This window comes from Callorhinchus milii, unplaced genomic scaffold, assembly GCF_018977255.1.
Source record: "Callorhinchus milii isolate IMCB2004 unplaced genomic scaffold, IMCB_Cmil_1.0 Scaffold28, whole genome shotgun sequence".
NCBI lineage: Eukaryota > Metazoa > Chordata > Chondrichthyes > Chimaeriformes > Callorhinchidae > Callorhinchus > Callorhinchus milii.
This window is the reverse complement of record NW_024704769.1, coordinates 4179216-4197569: the sequence shown is the minus strand read 5'-3', so window position 1 is coordinate 4197569 and position 18354 is coordinate 4179216. Positions and strand designations below refer to the sequence as shown.

The window sequence follows — 18354 nt, the reverse complement described above, 5'->3', positions numbered from 1 at the left end:
AACCCAGTTTCCCTGCAATCTGGCTCCGTCATCCTCATCTGTCAGGTGGAAGTGAGTGAGACATCAGGTCGTATTGTCTGCATCGCTGGCACCAGTCACTTCCCCTAAACCAAACCAGTGTGAGGAAGTGGCAGCCAGTCATGTGCCTTTCACTAACTAGTGGGCGGGTGACAAGTGACTGGATCCGTGCTGAGGTTCTGCCATGTCAGGTCGGCACTGGCCCAGCCAAGCCCTCGCTCTGGTTGTCTGAATATGAAGTAGCTCAGTGGTTAGAGCTCTCGCCTCTCAGACCAGAGAATGTGGGTTCTATTCCCGCCCGGGAGGAAACCTTCGGCAAGTTTCCTTATTCCACACACACTCCTCTGTTTACTAGCAGTAAGTGGGAACCCGGTTGTTAGTCGATTGGTGGGTTGCTGTTCCGGGGGTAATAATCCTTTCAAAAAATAATAATTTTGTCAATCCACGACTCTTTGTGTGGGACACTGCTGTGCGCAATTGGCTGCCGTGTTTCGTCCACAAAATATACAGTCAACTCACTTTACAGTGTATCCTGTGGAGCGCTTTGAGACGTCTGGCGGACGTGATAAGGCGCCGTATGAAATGCCAGGATTGTTATTCTTATAGAGTCTTTGGGGCGAAATGTCCCGGCAACAAAGCAGCTCCGGTGAGAGTTGAGTTTGGAGCTGAAACTCAGCGCTGATGTGAGCACAAGGCCGGGGCTACCAACATCAAGTGATAGTGTAAGTTTGGCTGCTGTGGGACACGGCTGCGCACACTGGCGCTGGGTTGAGTAGTTGCCGTTTTAATCTTAAGGGATTTGCGTTGTACGTTTTATTTTGTCTGACACGCACAGAAACCCATCACCGTTGCTTAAGAGCCTCCAAACTCAACTGAGATTTCCATGCATCCCGCCTACACACGGGAATCACAGCGATAGTTCAGTGGAATGCGCTCTCGCTCTCCCTGGAGGGACGCATCCTGTTTCACCTAATTCTGGAGAGTATTAGGCGTAGGTTGGCGAGATTCAAGGCTTGGGGGGAGCCCAGAGTGTGTGTTGGGGTAACCGATGGAGTCTAACCAACTAAGACCACAGTTGCTGTTGTACGGAGCAGGGGATGCTTTGCTCTTCATCTGGGAGTGAAATCTGCTCCAATGTGCCTCACGCCAAGAGCGGGAGAAGGGGAGAGGGGGGGAATCGCAGGTGAGGTCCATCAAACATTCATCACAACTAAACACTTCTCAGTTTTCTGAAGTATTTGCTCTTTGTAAATGTGATGCGATAAATTATTTTCAGCCGTGTTTCTAACCTAACGACGCTCTGTGTAATCAGATCGGCGTTTTCAGTTAACAGATTGTATTTTGATAACAGTTGCTGGATTTGTTGCGATGCCATGAATGTTTACACTTGTAATCTTGCCTTTTACTGAAATGTGTAAATATATAAAACAAATTTGCTTTAGAAGTTGCTAGGAATTTCTTTTGTGGCGGAGGTGGGGCAAGAGAGGGGGCGGTGATCAGTCACTGTACACTGCACCACAAAGTCAATGCACGTCTCACCCACCAGTGAGCCATTCATGTCTTCCAGTAACTGCAGTAATTGGGATTAACTATAAATTAATTCCTGGCTATTTACATTGATGTAGATTTGATCTCTGTGCCACAGAGGCTAACGTTCAGTTTCATCCAAACAGAAACAGAAGCCAGAGATCTGTTAGGTACTTACAGAAGGTGCGTAATTAATCTTTTGGTCTTTGGTTTAGTATTTGGGTCTCCGGGCAAAATGATCCTTTTATCCGTTTGATTTGACTCATTTCCTGTGTCAAGGAAGGTGTCTGACTTCAGCACCGTGTAACGCACAACCCACCCAAACTCTAACCAGGTTTCGCCCCCGACTATCATGTCCCAGATGGAAAAAAAAGCTTTAAACTGGTTGAGCAAACTCTGCAGATAAGAATGGTATCAGTAAGTGAAATACTAAGGTTTGACTAATGTCAATACTGTAAATCCATAACTTTATTGGTAATCGCGCATGTCAGGCAACATGTGTATCTTCATGTACATGTGGCACAGAGCAAAAATCATACAGTCCTTGTATTTGTCACATAAGGGGAAGTTAGTGGTGTGGGACGTTTTGTCTGATTTCCGAAGTGGGTAAATTAGAAAGACGATGACTTGGGTGATACTGGGAGTGAATTCTGGTGATAAAAGATATCAGTCAGACCCAGACCCTGACTTCCTCACAGGTGTGTCACTCGGGGGTGGATTCAAAAGGATAGTTTAGCCGGTGTTTGTGAGTCAGTCGTGAGCCGGAGTTTGGAATGTTTAAAGAACGGTTCAGCAATTTGCGTTTACATGGAGGTGGCGCCTCAGAGCACTTGGCAGTGGCGGAGCACGACACCGAGCCACGGGGAGGTGACCGTAGGGCACGGTCAAAGAGGAAGATCTTCAGGCGTGATTTAAGGATGGGGAAGGAAGGGAAGAAAGGCAGAGGAATTGAAGGAGAGAGCATTGGGGCTGCAGTTTACACTAACGCCATCTAACCTGACTGAGCAAGGACGGACAGCTGAGGGAATACTGGCGTGTGATCCCCGCAGTGCTGGTGTTTGCTGTTGCTCAGAACCACACCCACCCACAGAGCTCTCTGCTCCTCAGCATAGTCGGGCTGTCAGGTTAGAGATGGGGTTCTGCTGCTGTGATGACTGTCTGGCGTTTAAAGGGTCTGTTTCTGGGGAAGTTTCTGAGTTGAGTCGTGGCGTACTGTTGGGTTGATGGTTGGGGAGAGATTAAACATATTTCTTACACAACATAATTGGGTTTAATGCTACATTTCAGTGCATCTTAAAAAGTGCAAATATTGGGGGGAAAAATATCTACACTGTCAGGGCTGCTCAGCTTCCAGGCTGGAGTTCTGGGTGGTTTTAAGATCGAAGGAAGTGTCGTGAGTGAGTGGGTGGGTGTCTGTCTGTCTGTGATATAGTGGGAGTGTGTCTCCTCCTGAGCTATGGGAACTGAATAGTGCATTGAATAAAAGCCGTCCCTGGTTTAGAATGAGGTGAAGACAGCTTCTGTATTTCGCTCCTTTGTTAACTTGGCCAAATTATCTGCTCCCCTTAGGCCATTGGAATAGTCGTTCCCTTCCCGTTCTGGTCTCTCGTATTCAATGGTGGCGTACACGTTAACTGTAGGGTTCTCCGCCTGCATTTCGGCCTCGTTTTGTAACTGCAATAACACAGCTTTGTTGAGACCAGGTCCTGGAAGGAAGTAGACAACAGCTGTGAGCATTACTCGAGCTGACACTCAGGCCGTACAGGTTTCAGACAATAAGATGTGCCAAAAACAACTAGAGGGTAGGAGGGTGACCGAAGGCGCGGTCAATGAGGAGGGTCTTGAGATAGAACTTAAAGGAGGCAAAGGAGAGGTCGAGGTGAAGGGACTGTGGGATGGAGTTCCAAAGGGTGGGGGTGGAGGGGCTGAAGGCCTGACCACCGATGGTGCAATATAATAACAGTGGTAATAATCTTTGCATTTGAAACAACAACAAAATTACGTTTGTACGGCACCTTTCCATTTGGGAGGACTTCCCACGGCACTGTCACAGCGCCGTATCACTTTGTGAGACGCCTCAAAGCGCTTCACAGGATGTACTGTAAAGTCGAGTGTTTTGTGGGCCAAACAAAATAGCCAATGGGCTCTCTGTTTCCAAGAACAAGTGTTCTGTGTGGGGATGGGGGGGTGACGTGGGTGGTTCTAATGCCGGTGTCAGGATCAGGTAACTAACTCCACGTGCAGAGACCGGCAGCGATCAACAAGAAGAACCTGAAGTTATGCAGCGTTCCTCACGCAGAGCAGCGACTCACCAAAGTAGCTGAGGAGAACGGGCAGGAAGATGAGGCCATGAACCAAGCCCAGGAGTGTGATAACCAGGTTCAGGCGGAAGAAGAAAATCTGGATGAGCTGAGCTTTGGCAAAATATAACACGATGACTCCAGGGAGGTTTGTCATGGCCACACCTGCAAACACCTGGAAACACACAGACCGACACACTGGCTTTACACAATGGCTTTGTACACGGCCTGTCCTCACTGATGTACATCACTGCCATACCCTGTCCTCATCGTGACATCTAACACGATAGGCTTTCGTTGAGGCTGAGATCATACAAATAATACTTGCGTTTGATACAGCGCTTTATCACGTCGTTCAGACGTCTCAAAGCGCTGCACAAGGTACGCTGTAAAGTGCAGTGAGTCTATTTTTGGGGCGAAACAGGGCAGCCAATTGCGCACAGCAGCGTCCCACAAAAGGTCATGGATTGAGTTTTTTTTTAAGGGATTATTACCCCCGGAAATGCAATCCGCCAATCGACTAAGAACCATGTTCCTACTTACTGCTGGAGAAACAGGCGTGTGCGTGGAGTAAGGAAACTTGCCGAAGGCTTCGTCCTGCCCGTGAATCAAGTCCAGATCCTCTCGCTTGCGAGGTAGAGTGTCAGTGAGGGGCAGTGATGGAGGGTTAGTGAGCAACAGGGCCAGAGCACTTGTACCAATAAGTGATCGGATTGTAAGATTAGGATTCCATAGTGTATGTTTGACATTGAACTGTTCACCCGGTACCTGTTTGCCGTTTGCACGCAGGCTACTCACCGCGCTGCCCATGGTGGCTGTGGCGTCCTTTGCCCGTTCAACTCGCGTGGGCTCAGTGCTGATAGCAAACGAGCGTGTTAAGTGAGACACAAACTCCACAGAGATGCCCACAGCCTGTCACGGGACACAGGGAAAAGTGACAGGTTAGCAGCGCGAGTGGAGACTACAACACAGGACAGTGTTTGTGGGGCAGTGTTTGAAGCAGGTGTGAGATTTGTGGGCTGACTGACACACTCACACACCCACCCATTCTCACACACACACACACACAGGACTCTTTGGCCTTCACTGTACCAGTGAATTTGAAAGCAAGATGGATCCTTACCGTGACCAGATTGATGAGAGAGACAGCGTTGTAGTCAATACTCCAGAGGGTCATCACTCCCACAGTGTCCACGATGATCATGATGATGGTCACGAGGTTGAGGAAGCCTGACCGGAGGTCCATCCCCAGCAATAAACAGCACACCAGGAAGGTGGGGATCAGGCACACACAGATATTGAACAGCCCCTCGTTCACCACAGTCAGGTATTGCTCGTAAAACACGTAGGTGATTCTGCCGTGTGGAAACCATTTTGAATGACAAAAATAACGCTGTGGGATTGTTCTTAAAATTAGAGCCATTTAGGAGTGAAATCAGGCAGTTTTTCACACAAACACAAAAGTGAGTGGGAATCTTTGCCTTCTTTGCTCCAAAAGGCTGTGGATTATGACTGGATCCATTCACATTTTCAAAATGACTGAAGGCGTGGATAAAGAGGTAGGTCTTGAGACAGATTTGTTTGAGGTGAGGAAGAGAGTGAGTCTGAGGGACTCTGGATTGTATTATTTATTAACCTCAGATTCTGACCAACAACAAAATTACATTTGTGGAGCGCCTTTCGTGTCAAGAGGACATCACAAGACTAACTGTGCTCTAACATGAAGAAAGTGGTTTTAAGACAACAATGTGTTGAATATTACCTCAGCAGACAGGACAAATGGATGTTAGTACATACACACCGGAGGTTTCTGGGTTCAGAATAGCCATGTTGGTGCTGTGAGCAGGTGAGATGGTGCGGAGCTGAAACTCACGAGTAGGGAAAGACTTCAAAGTTGGGGTCGGTGCCTGGGACCTTCCTCATGCTCGCTGTAATGTTGGCAGCAAGTTCTCGAACCACCTTCAGTGAGGCCGTGTACTCCTGACTGTCAACCAGAACCGAATGGTAGGCCATGAACCTGGAGGCTGGACGAGCAAACACCAGAAGGTAAGTTTCCATGTTTCATTCACCTCCTCAACTCGAGCAAATACAACCGACATTCACCAAGAACATCATAGTCCCTTCATGAAACCTTTCCTTACTCCTCACTCATACTCGCCTGTTTATTTAGCAGTAAGTAGGAACCTGCTTGTTAGTCAGTTAGCAATCGCTTTCAGAAGGGTAATAGTCCCTCAAACAAAATGTGGTCACTCAATCCATGACTGTTTGTGGGACGTTGCTGTGTGCAATTGGTCACTACATGTTACGAGTATAATCTGTGAAGCGATTGGAGACACTCAGCGATGTGACAAAGCGCTATCAAATGCAAGGTTTATTATTATTATTAATCTAGCGGATATGCTGTGCTCTGTACTGTGTCTGAGCAGTGCCCTGGATGTGGAGGGGCTGAACATGAACTGGCAGGTGCTGGATTCTGCACTGGAATCCTTTCCCGTCCATTAAAAAATCACAACAGGAAAATAAACATTTTTGTTAGAAATCTACAAAAACACACAGGCACTGCACTTCACAGTGAACGCTTTGAGGCGCTTTGAGACGTTTCAACCTGACAAGCGCTGTATGAAAATACGATTATTAATCTTTACCAAAAACTCACCAACAATGACCCCGTTGCTGTCTTTATTCACGGCATCAGCGTAAGCCGCCAGGCCACTGAAAGGGAAAGCAGTTCCCAGCAGGGAGTGAGTGAGACTGTCTGTCACGGGGAGACCCGCTGAGAGGGGGTGAGTTCACGTTTCGCAGGAGGGTAGAGATGGGCTCGTGTTTAAATGCTCTGTTTTGCTGCTATGGCTCGGCTCTTGCCAACCTGCGCCTAATAATCTCTGGAATTAGGTAAACAGGATGTGTCCCTCCAGGGAGAGAGAGAGAGCACATTCCATTCCAACAATCTATCTCTGGGATTTCCATGTGTAGGTGGGAGGTATGGAAATCTTGGTTTGGAGACTCTTGAACATCGGTGATGGGTTTGCACGTGTGTCAGACACCCAGCCGGGCAGGTTACTTACCCCTTGGGGCACTGCAGTGTGGGAATATCCGCCAGGTAATAGGGCAGGTAGGTCTCGAAATCCTCCGCAGTGGGCCTGATGATGCCGGTGGTGGACTGTGGCATACACTTGATCAGGCACGATATTGCATCTGTGACAAAGGAAGAGAAGAATTGGCAGAAGCCGAGTCGGTCAGTCAGTGACCCGGTTTTCAGTCGAGCTTCCTGTAGACACACTTACAAATCCAGGGGGTGGATTGTAACTATAGGTGGGATAGCGGAACAGAGGGGTGTAGGAGAGGGGAATCGACCAACAACCGGGTTTCTATTCACTGTTAGGTAAACAGGTATGTGCGTGGAGTAAGGAAATTTGCCAAAGGTTTTGCCCTGCCCGGGAATCAAACTCAGACCCTCTCGCTTACGAAGCGAGTGCTTTAACTGCTTCAGGACGCCGCGAAGGAAACTGAAAATGCTTACCACTGGTCGCTGGGCAGAATTCACCTTTATTGGGGCCAAAGGCGTGCAGCCGACAACACCGGGAGTTTGGGTTCAGCCAGTCTATAAAGTCATCCAACCAGGAAGAAGCTGAGATGGCCATGAAAGACCTGAGGATGACAGCGTGTGTCATTGTGATGGTTACCCTTCATACAAACCTACAGCCCAGAACATCGTGCCTGTGCTAGCTCTTTGATTTAAGTTGGAACCCGGCTGTTTACCAATCGACTAACAACCGTGTTCCTGCTTACTGCTCGGTAAAGAGAGGCGTGTGTGTAGAGGAAGGAAACTTGCTTAAGGTTTTGCCCTGCCCGGTAATCAAACCCAGATTCTCTCGCTTGTGAGGCGAGCGCTCTAACCACCAAGCTACAGGATTCCACAAATCATGCTTGAGGTGGAAAATTCAGGAAAAGTCTAGTAAACTCGGGAAAGACTCACTGTTGGGGGAAGTCGGTGGCGTACTGTATTTTTTGTGTCAGGGAGTTGTTGTCACAGCCCACACTGGAGCAGACGCCGTTCATCCCGGCGATAGAGGAGAAGTTGTAGCCTGCGGTGGTCACAAAGTACACAGGCGTGCCCACTTCAAAATACTTGTAGAGGTAGGAAAAGTAGTTCAACATGTAGGAGTCCTGAAAAGAGAGCACAGTAAGCACAGAACATACACCAGCAGCCACCGCACAGGAGGCCATAAATATAAGCTGCTGGTCATCGATCTAATAGGGAAAAACCTTCACGGGGAGACGGGGGTAACAATGTGAAACTCAATGATAGGAGGTGCAGTTGAATCAAAAAGCTTCATGGTATTTAAAGAAACGTGCTGCATACATGAGGGAGGGGAATACGGGGGTGTAGGAGAGGGGTGTAGGAGAGCGGAACAAAGGCGTGTGGCAGAGGGGAATAGAGGGAGTGTGGGAGAGAGGAATAGAGGGGTGTGAGAGTGGGAAACAGGGGTCTGGGAGAAGTGGGGAATATAAACATGGTGACAGATACTTGGCTGAATGGCCTGATCCATGCTGTATCCCTCAATATAACTAACTATGAGGAAAATACAATTTACAAAACACCTGAAAGTGTTTTACACAGCTCCGCTGTCTGACAATACGAGCTTGGTGGGGGGGGGGGGGGGGGGGGGGGAGCTGAACTGGGTTTTTGGAAGAACGGAGGGGTGGGGGGGGGGAAGATGCCCGAAAGTGAGGTCAGAGATCGGTGTTGAGGCAGAAAGGATTGAGAGCAGCTGGTGCTCACCTTGGGCAGGGCGAGCTGCTGATCCAACCCCACTTTGACGTGTAAGAGAAAGTACAATCCCGCAAAGAACATGAAGAGGAACACAACCATCTGGTGGGAAATCAGTGAGATCAACTGTCACAGTAATAATAATAATAATAATTTGCATTTGACATAGTGCCCAATCACATCGTTGAGATGTCTTAAAGTGCTTCACAGGATATACTATAAAGTGGACTGACTGTATTTTGTTGGCAAAACGCAGCAGCAAATTGCGCACAACAGTGTCCCACAAACACTTGTGGATTTAGTGACAAAATTTTTTTTGAGAGTTTATTACCCTCTGGAAAGTGATCCGCCAATCGACTAACAGCCTAATCGGGTTCCTACTTACTGCAAGGTAACCAGAGCCGTGTGTGTGGAGTAAGGAAATCTGCCTAAGGTTTTCCAGCGCCCGGGAAGCGAACCCGGGTCCTCTCAAAAAATGCTTTGTTTTGTTGCTTACCACAATGATTCGAACCACAGAGTTCAGCAGGAAAGGAGCATAAATGTTCCTCATAAAGCGCATCAGAATTCCCTCACTTTTCTTTGTTTTCTTTTTGTTCTTTGATTGAACGCAGCAGCAGATATCAAACCTGTTAGACTGAAATTGGAATGGTCAGGTCAGTACGTGTAGGAGAGGGGAATAGTGAGGTGTACGAGAGGGGAATAAAGGGGTGTGGGAGAGGGGAATAAAGGGGTGTGGGAGAGGGGAATAGAGGGGTATGGGAGAGGGGAATAGAGGGGTGTGGGAGAGGGGAATGGGAGTACCAGCTACAGGGTTGTGGGGGGAAAGGGCAAGTAAATGGGATTAAAGGATTACAGACATGATGGGCTGAATGACCTTGTTCTGTGCTGTAAATTCCTGTGGTTCTCACCTCCTGTCTGCGGGTATCCAGGGAGAACAAAGCCACAAACATTGAGATCTGGAGCAGGAAATCCAAAAGTACGGACAGCCCAGCATAAAGGGCAAACGTGCGGACAGCGGGCATCTTAGTCAGAGCACCTGCAGCAACACAGTACACAGTGTGTCAGCCTAGCATTGCAAAACATAGGAACAGGAGGAGGCCATTCAGCCCCTCAAGCCGGTTCTGTCATTCTACAAGATTGTGGCTGATGTGTAACTCAAGTCCAATTACCAGCCTTTGCCTCATATCCCTGGATGCCCTGACCTAACAGATATTCTCCTCAGTCTTGAAATGTGACTAGATCCAACCTTTTGGGTGAGGGAGGGAGAGAGAGCTCCAGATTCCCATTGGCCTTCGGGTGAAACCCTCCCTCCTGAGTTCACTCCTAAACGGCTGTAACTTTAAGGTGAAGCTCCTGGTTCTGGATTCCTCACCAGAGGTAATAGTGTCCTATCAAATCCCTTTGTCATTTTATACACCTCGATCAGGTCGGCTCCCAGCCCTCTCGACTCACAGACTACAGACCAAGTTTACGCAACCTGTCCTCGTAATTTAACCCTTTAAGCCCTAGCATTAAAACTGTTGGCATCTTCCCCAAACTTCTGTTCGTAAGAGTTTTTCTTCCCTATTATTAAATATCACACATGAGAAACACAGGAAGATATCGAGCGCAAAAATTCTGCCACCGACACCCTTCCCCAGTCAAAACACTGAATCGTGAACATTTAATAATTTGGTCAATCAATCCACGGCTGTTTGTGGGGACACTGCTGTGCACAATTGGCCGCCATTTTTCACCTACAAAATATACAGTCACTACACTTCAACAGTATATTCTGTGAAGCGCTTTGAGCCGTCTCAATGAACGTGATAAGGTGTGATATCAAATGCAAGGATTATTATTATTATAAAGCATACCAAGGAAGAAACAGATGGATTCTGAGATGCTGCAGAGAAGCATGCTCGGGGCGACGTTCCCCAACACACGACCAATTTGTTCTTCCCTCGTTTCATCTTCTTTCCTCTCGTCTCTCTGTTAAACAAAGAAAGACTGTGAAGAAGTTGGACGTTGTGTTTGGAGCCGGTTTGCTCACTGAGGCTCTGCTCAACTAAATCTGTAAAAACTGCCTGAACGCTGACTGCTTGGTGACTGCTGACGAAATGGCCATTTATTATTAATAACAACAATCTTTGCATTTGATGTCGCGCCTTATCACGTTGTTGAGATGTTGCTTCACAAGATATACAGTATTGCATGGTAACATGACTGTGTATTTTGAGGAATGCGGCAGCCAATTGTGCACAGCAGTGTCCCACAAACAGTTGTGGATTGAATGACCAATTTTTGGGGGAGGAATTATTATCCTTGGAAAGCGATCGGGCAACTGACTAACAACCAGGTTCCTACTTACTGCTGGATAAACAGAGGCAAGGGTGTGGAGTAAGGAAATTTTGCCTAAAGTTTTGCCGCGCCTGGGAATCAAACTGGCTGCCGTGTTCCACCCACAAAATACACAGTCACTCCACTTTTCAGGGTATCCTGTGAAGCACATTGAGGCTTCTCAACGACGTGCTAAGGCGCTATAGCATATGCAAGTATTATTATAAAATCGTTCGTCTCTGGCTTATTGAGTGTAGAGGCTGTTGTGAAGTCTTTGCAAACCCACAAGAGAGAGAGTCTCTATGACTGACCTGATATTCGAGCACAAATATGAAAATGTTATCAGCGCCAATAGCGAGTACCAGGAAGGGCACCACCTCCAAGATAATGAGTGAGGAGGGAACTCCCAGATAGGCATAGAAACCCATAGCAGACACCACAGCCAGTATCACCACCAGATTCCACCCAGGCCCAGGGTAATCTTTGAATCGATCTGTAATGAAAAATGTAAGGTACGTTGTAGTTTACATTTACCATCCTTCAGACAATACCCACCACCTGCTCACAGTCTCGTGCCATTGGTCTGTGACTGAATCCTGAACACAAAAAGCTCAGTGCACACCCTTTGCAGCTTCAACTTCCCCCACCCTCTGGAAGTCCAGAGTTACACTAGCCTTTGGATGAAAAAGTGCTTCCTGATTTCATGGCCTAGCTCTAATTTTAAGATGATGCCCCTTGTCCTGGATTAACCCCACCCACCAGAGGAAATAGTTGGGATTTACGTACCAAGATCCGTTTCCAACTTGTATAGTCTCCCAGAGCCAAGGTGATGTAGATGAATATCACCAGGTAACTGATGGCAAATATAGGCAGGTCTTCAGCTGTGGTTCTGTTAATCTCATCTTCCAGTGATCGCTACAAGCAAACAAATACATCAATAATAATGTATTATTATTTGATACAGCGCCTTATCACATCGTTGAGATGTCTCAAAGGATTTCACAGAACATACTGGAAAGCGTAGTCACTGTGTATTTGGTGGGTGATTAACCTTTTGTACTTAGGGTGGGGGATAGAGTGGTTGACGATGCCTTCGACAACGTCGACCACTCTATCCTCATCCACTGCCTCTACTCTCACCTCAACCTTCACGGCTCTGTCCTTGCCTGGTTCAGATCGTACCTCTCACACCGCCTCTGCTTTATCTCCACAAACAGCTTCTCCTCCAGTCCCCGCACCGTCTTGTGCGGTGTTCCTCAGGGCTTTGTCCTTGGTCCCCTCCTCTTCAATATCTAAATGCTCCCTCTTGGTGACATCATCCACAGACATGGGGTCAACTTCCACATGTATGCGGATGACACCCAACTCTACCTCTCTGCCTCCACCCTTGACTCCAGGACCACTGCTGTCCTGACAAAACGTCTGTTTGACATCAAGTCCTCGATGAGAGCTAACTTTCTTCAGTTGAATGTCAACAAGACTGAGGCTCGCCTGAATGGCTCCCATCAGCGCCTTCTCACCTCAGGCACTGACAGCATCACCATCCATGGTTGCACACTCCACCTTGCTAAGCCAGTCCGGAAACTTGGCGTCTTGTTTGACCCTCAACTATCCTTTCTGCCCCACATCTGTGCCATGACCCACTCTGCTTTCCCCCATTTCCGTAACATCGCCCGGCGCCACCACTGCCTCACACCACAGGCTGCCAAAACCATCATACACTCTTTTATTACATCGAGCCTTGACTAAGCAAACTCATTGCTTGTTGGCCTCCCCAACTCCTCTCTCCATAGGCTGCAGATCTGAACTCTGCAGCCCACGTCCTCTCCCGCACCAGGCTCCGCGACCCTATCACCCCCATCCTCGCCCAACTCCACTGGCTTCCCATCACACAGAGGATACAGTTCAAGATCCTGGTCCTCACCTTCAAAGCCCTCCATGGTCTTGCTCCCACGTACCTCTGTGACCTCCTAACCCCCTACCATCCTGCTCGCTCCATCTGCTCAGCGGGCTCTGGCCTGCTTCACGTCCCCCGTCTCACTCGCCCCACTATTGGCAGGCGGGCCTTCTGCCCTACCCTCTGGAACTCCATCCCGCAGTCCCTCCGCCTCACCCCCACGCTTGCCAAATTCAAGACCCATCTCAAGACCCTGCTCTTCAACTGTGCTTCCCCCTCTGCTTACAGAAGGGAAGAACTCTTATATCAATGTCAATCATTGCGAGTTACTGCTTATCAGGGCATTGCTAGTGGAGCTAAACCACAGCTTTTGCCAACCTAGGACTGATATTAGCTAGTTTAACATTCAGAGCCTGGTGCTTTTTGCCACCTGGCAATGACCACTTGCTGGTAACTGAAAGGAGCCTTCGGAAAGCTTGGCAGATCTGCAATGGAGGAAAGTGATGGGATTGGGGGAACAATACTTCTGTGGGACTAAACCTCTTCTCAGTTGGTAGCTCTCGCATCTGAGTCAGAAGTTTATGGTTTCAAGCCCCACGTCAGGACTTGGAACTTATTCTAACCTGACACCTCACTTGACAATGGAGGACTTTGAGCCGTCCAAATGTGAAAGGCATCTTATCAAATATCAAATGTAAGGATTATCCATTCACTATCTTAAAGGGGTTTAAAATGAAAACAAACTGTTACTGATACATTAAACTCTGTTTGAAACACAATGCACATTACCTCTGCCATGAACTCGAAGTCAAAGCTGCGGGACATGTTCTTTTTATACGCCTGCACAATCTTTAGGTATTCCTGTTCCCAGAGTAAAACATATTCAAATTTGGGATCACTTCTGGCATAATTATTTAATGAGAAAGTCACAATGAGGGCTTCTGCTTCTGTGTATTCTTCACCTGTCAGACAGCAAAGACCAAGTTAAAGCAAGAAGTCCCTTAGCATAGTGGTTAGCGTGCTCACCTCACAAGCGAGAGGTTCTAGGTTCGATTCCCGGTCAAAGCAAAACTTTAGGCAAGTTTCCTTACTCAACACACACGCCTCTGTTTACCAAGCAGTAAGTAGGAACCAGATTGTTAGTCGAATGGTGAATCGCTTTCCGGGGGCAATAAGACTTATATAAAAAAAAGACGGAACAGGCTCGCAGGGCTGAATGGCCTATTCCTGTTCCTATGTTCCTAGAATCACTTACCATCATATCCACCAACAGCCAGGAAGGGGAAAACTGGCGCCCCGTAATCTGCCATACAGCTCAGGCCCAGTTCAGTGATGTCTTTGAAAGACAGAGGAGAGCTGGAAACAAACACATCCTTAATGTTTAGGAATACACAGCCTAAGATGATGTTCCAATGCAGTACTGGTGCGGAGTGGGGGTGTTCCATTATCAAAGGTGCCGCCCTTCGGATGAGACGTCAAACTGAAGTCTCGTCTCCTTGTTCAGGTGAACGTTTAAGATCCCATGCCACTATTCAAAGAGAAGGGAGGTTCTCTCTCCCAGTATCCTGGCCAACAATCCCTCAAATAAAGTAATATAAATCAATCATTACATGTGTCTAAAGTATTTAAAATGATGCTCTTTGAGATGTTTTCAGTGTTAATAGGTAGTTTCTTTCTCTATACTCTTTCCCCCCTCCATTTAAATTTACTACTAATAATAATAATCCTTGCATTTGATATAGCGCCTTATCACGTCATTGGGACATCTCAAAGCGCTTCACAGAATATACGGTTTAGTGTAGTGACTGTGTATTTTGTATACCTACTTGACACAATAGAGGAAATGATCTTTCCAGTCTACAATGCCAGACTCCCCATTAATGGTCTGGTTTGCGGTGGCCTCGAATCTGGTCCTGTTATTCTGGAAGTACTGCAGCAAGCTATTAACAGTGCAATCGGTTCTGTTGGGATTATCGGGTTTCATGGGAGAATAGCAGATATCCTCAATGCTGATGTTCCTCTGAGCTTTCTCAGACCAGACCTGGATATTCTGGATCCTAGTTTGCAAATCCAGAATCTCGAGTAGGATGTCTTTGGAAAGGATTCCGTTGAAGGTCTTTTCCCCAAAAACCACCGATTTGTACTGGTAGCTGGGGCGGTTCTGCACGGTTATAATCATTTGGTTCGTGCGGAAAAAGGGGCTGAAATTGGTATCGTGGAAATCCTTCTCCCTGCGAGCACGACTGTCTGGAGAGGACCACAGTTCGACAGGGTCAGTAGTAAGTGTGATTTTGACCATCCCGGCAGAAAGTATCACGACTATCACCAGAGAAATCAGTATCACGGTCCAGGGATACAGAGCTATCATTGTGCCCCATTCCCTGAAGATGTTCCCCAGATACTGCTGTGTGGTCAGACCTAGTTTATCAGAACACTTAATGTCAGCGGGACTGAGCACAGGTATTTTGACTTTCTCTTTTTTACTGGTGATGCTGGCGTGAGTCATAAGAGCCAAAATGCAAACCAGCACGAAAATGAAGAGCAAGGCACAGATGACAAAAAGTGCGTCCACTTTCCCGATTCGCCAGGGTCCAGGTGGAAGGCTGGGTGGCTCGATTTGGGGACAGGAATCGATGCAATCCTGGCAGGAACAGGCTTTCCCTGTCGGGCTTGAGGCTTCGTTGCACTTCCAGAATTTTCCATCGTGAGGAACTATCTCAGCGGGAACTTGCGATGTGTTATCGATGAGAATGAAGTCAATGTCCAAAGGTGCCAGGCCATTGCCGGTGTCGCCTTGGAAATCTAACCAGCGCTGGGAGTTACAGAGAGTGGCACCAAATTTGCCACACATGGCACCAATGGCAAAGCCCCCTGTGGCTGGTATCCTTACATTTTCACAAGATTTGTACGATCCGTCTGCAAACCTCTTGCTGTAGAAGCACTGGAATTCCAGCACCACATCTTCCATGGCACCACTGACATTCAAGTTAATGGTCCTGCTGACATTGATGAACGTACTCTGGTTGGGGCTGCAGGTGTTCTGGCAGTGGAGGTTTATAAAGTTGTCAACACAAGAAGGACAGCGACTTAAGATTGGTTTGGACAGAGACAGGCTCTTCTCTATTGAGTCAAGCTGTTTCATTGAGCAGCAAGCCTGGGTATTGTCCCCAGTGTACAGCATTGGGCAGACAGACCTGAGCTTGGCCAGATGTTGAAGGTTGGTCAAGTGTTTGGCAGGTCCATTGTACAAGCAAGGTACTCTGGCTGGCAACAAGCCATTGGAAACCTCTGGATTTTTGCCGCAGTCCTCATAAAAGGAACAATATCCATTCTGATGAATGGTAGCAGAGGTCACCTATTAAACAGAAAGGTTAGAACATAAACACTTATGGTTATAAAAAGCCTTCAAAGAATACACAAACACTTTACAGTAGTGTGTCACATGAAGCGCTTTGAGACATCTTGATGACATGATAAGGCGCTGTATCAAATGCAAGGATTATTATATATTTTGGCAGTGAGCACAACAACATAGGATCAGGAGCAGGCCATTCAGCCCCTCGAGCCTATTCCACCATGCTATAAGATCATGGCTGATCTGTACCTCAACTCCCTTGATACCCTGACCTAACAAATATCCATCCACCTCAGTCTTTAAAATGTGAATGGATTCAGCCATAAATCACAGCCTTTTAGGGGGAGGGAGAGTTCCAGATTTCCATCAGCATTTGGGTGAAAAACTGCCTCCTGATTTCACTCTTAAACGGCCTGGCTCTAATTTTAAGATGAAGCCCCCTCCCTGTTCTGGATTTCCCCACCCATCAGAGGAAATAGTTTCTCTGTAGCTACTCTATCAATCACTTTATTTATTTTAGTGACTGCACCACTCACTGCTGTATTTGTTGGCTTGATATCTTTTGTCTCACCATTAACCTACACAAGGACAAGGGTCTTTCTGGAATCATAGTTCTCTGAAGTTCACACTTTCAGTTTTATTTTCTTATCAGTGACTGAGTTTCATTAGATACTAAAAGAAGCCCAGTAGCCCTGTCAAATCATGTTCATACTTTGAGATATTATTATATTTGATTATTATATTTAATGGGGTAATAATCTTTACAAAAAAAATTAGGTCACTCAATCCACGGCTGTTTGTGGGACATTGCTGTGCGCAATTGGCTGCCACATTTCACCCACAAAATACAGTCAATTCACTTTACAGTACATTCTGTGAAGTACTTTGACACATCTCAACGTTTTGATAAGATGCTATATCAAATGCAAGGATTATTATCATAATGTCGATTGTTGAAACTCAGAAACTAATAGAACACCAGGAAGCTGTTTGATTTGGGTGAAAGGTGATCCCTCAATTTTACCTCCAACTGAGAGTGAACGTAATCGATTGCAATGGTGGAGCTCTGCTGCAACATAGCACTCAATCTGCAGCACAGAATGACTTCCTAAATGGAGAAACATTCTTTTCTATCAGGTCTCCAAGTAAAACGTGTGATCTGAATCATAGCTTTGCAGCGATAGACACGGAAGTACTGTAATTAATGCAAAGTAATATATTAATTTGTGAGAGATTTTATTGTTGTCCGTGAGCAGTAGCAGATGTTCGCCTTATTGACTAACCAGTTACTAACGTGGCCCTATTGAATACAACGCGACTCCTTACGGTTCAGTGAATAACTTCTCCCTCTTCAGTATCTTTGTACAGTTGTAGATTGAGTAACGCTCATTGTGCTGATGAAATGGCTTCTGTGCACAGTTAGTTGGTAAACATAGTTTGCTTACAAACAGTTACTCCGCTTGAGACGTTTCATGGTTATAAGCGCTATATCAAATGCATGGTTAATTATTATTGTTAAAAACCGTGTGTATTGCTTCACAACTGAAAATAAATGTAAGAATCATTGTCACTTACGTCAGCTAAGAAAAGACCAAGCAGTAAAATTGTGGGCACATTCAGCATCATTTTAAACTTTGTTTGCAGCCTCTTTTGAGGTGTTTGGATTTGAAACCTCAGGATACCGTCACACCATTACAGAAAGGGCAGGTAGTGTAGTGAGTAAATCCCCAGCACATTTCAGAGACACTGAATGCGATCTCAGAGATTTTGCTAATGATCCCCACAGTGGTTTTATAACATATCTTATCATTTAGATTAGTCAGATGGGACAAAACCAATCACATAGTGCCGACACTTAGAGACGGAGTTATCATTAACTTATGGAGGTGTGTCTAAGCTAAATCTCTATCTGTATTGAACGACTCAAACTGATCATGTCAGCTTGGTTTCCAGCCCTCTCACTCCTGGTTCAGAGGTTGTAGCTCAAGTGCTATAATCAGAATTCAGCTCACAGACTTGAGCTTATCATGTGAACTTGCACTCCAGTGCAGCACTGAGGGAGAAGGAGTCTCACACTGTCAGAGGAGCCATCTTTTGAATGAAATGACAAACCGAGGCAGGCGGATGTTAAAAATTCCCCAAAGTCCTGATTGAAAAGAGAAGGGAG

At 46.7% G+C, this 18354-nt stretch overlaps 1 protein-coding gene across 1 annotated transcript; it reads right to left on the bottom strand.

Annotated features, from left to right (window-relative positions):
• Positions 1-1986: 1986 nt before the first annotated feature.
• On the bottom strand, positions 1987-17943 carry npc1l1 (NPC1-like 1). The gene is given in 20 exon segments (XM_007907450.2): positions 1987-3251; positions 3858-4020; positions 4644-4757; positions 4969-5200; positions 5719-5869; positions 6502-6557; positions 6911-7040; positions 7366-7493; positions 7822-8012; positions 8629-8718; positions 9113-9250; positions 9525-9652; positions 10473-10587; positions 11247-11392; positions 11395-11428; positions 11722-11850; positions 13622-13794; positions 14088-14188; positions 14659-16187; positions 17763-17943. Coding segments are annotated over 20 exon segments (4008 nt in total). The 5' UTR covers positions 17814-17943; the 3' UTR covers positions 1987-3042.
• Between the last annotated feature and the right edge of the window lie 411 nt (positions 17944-18354).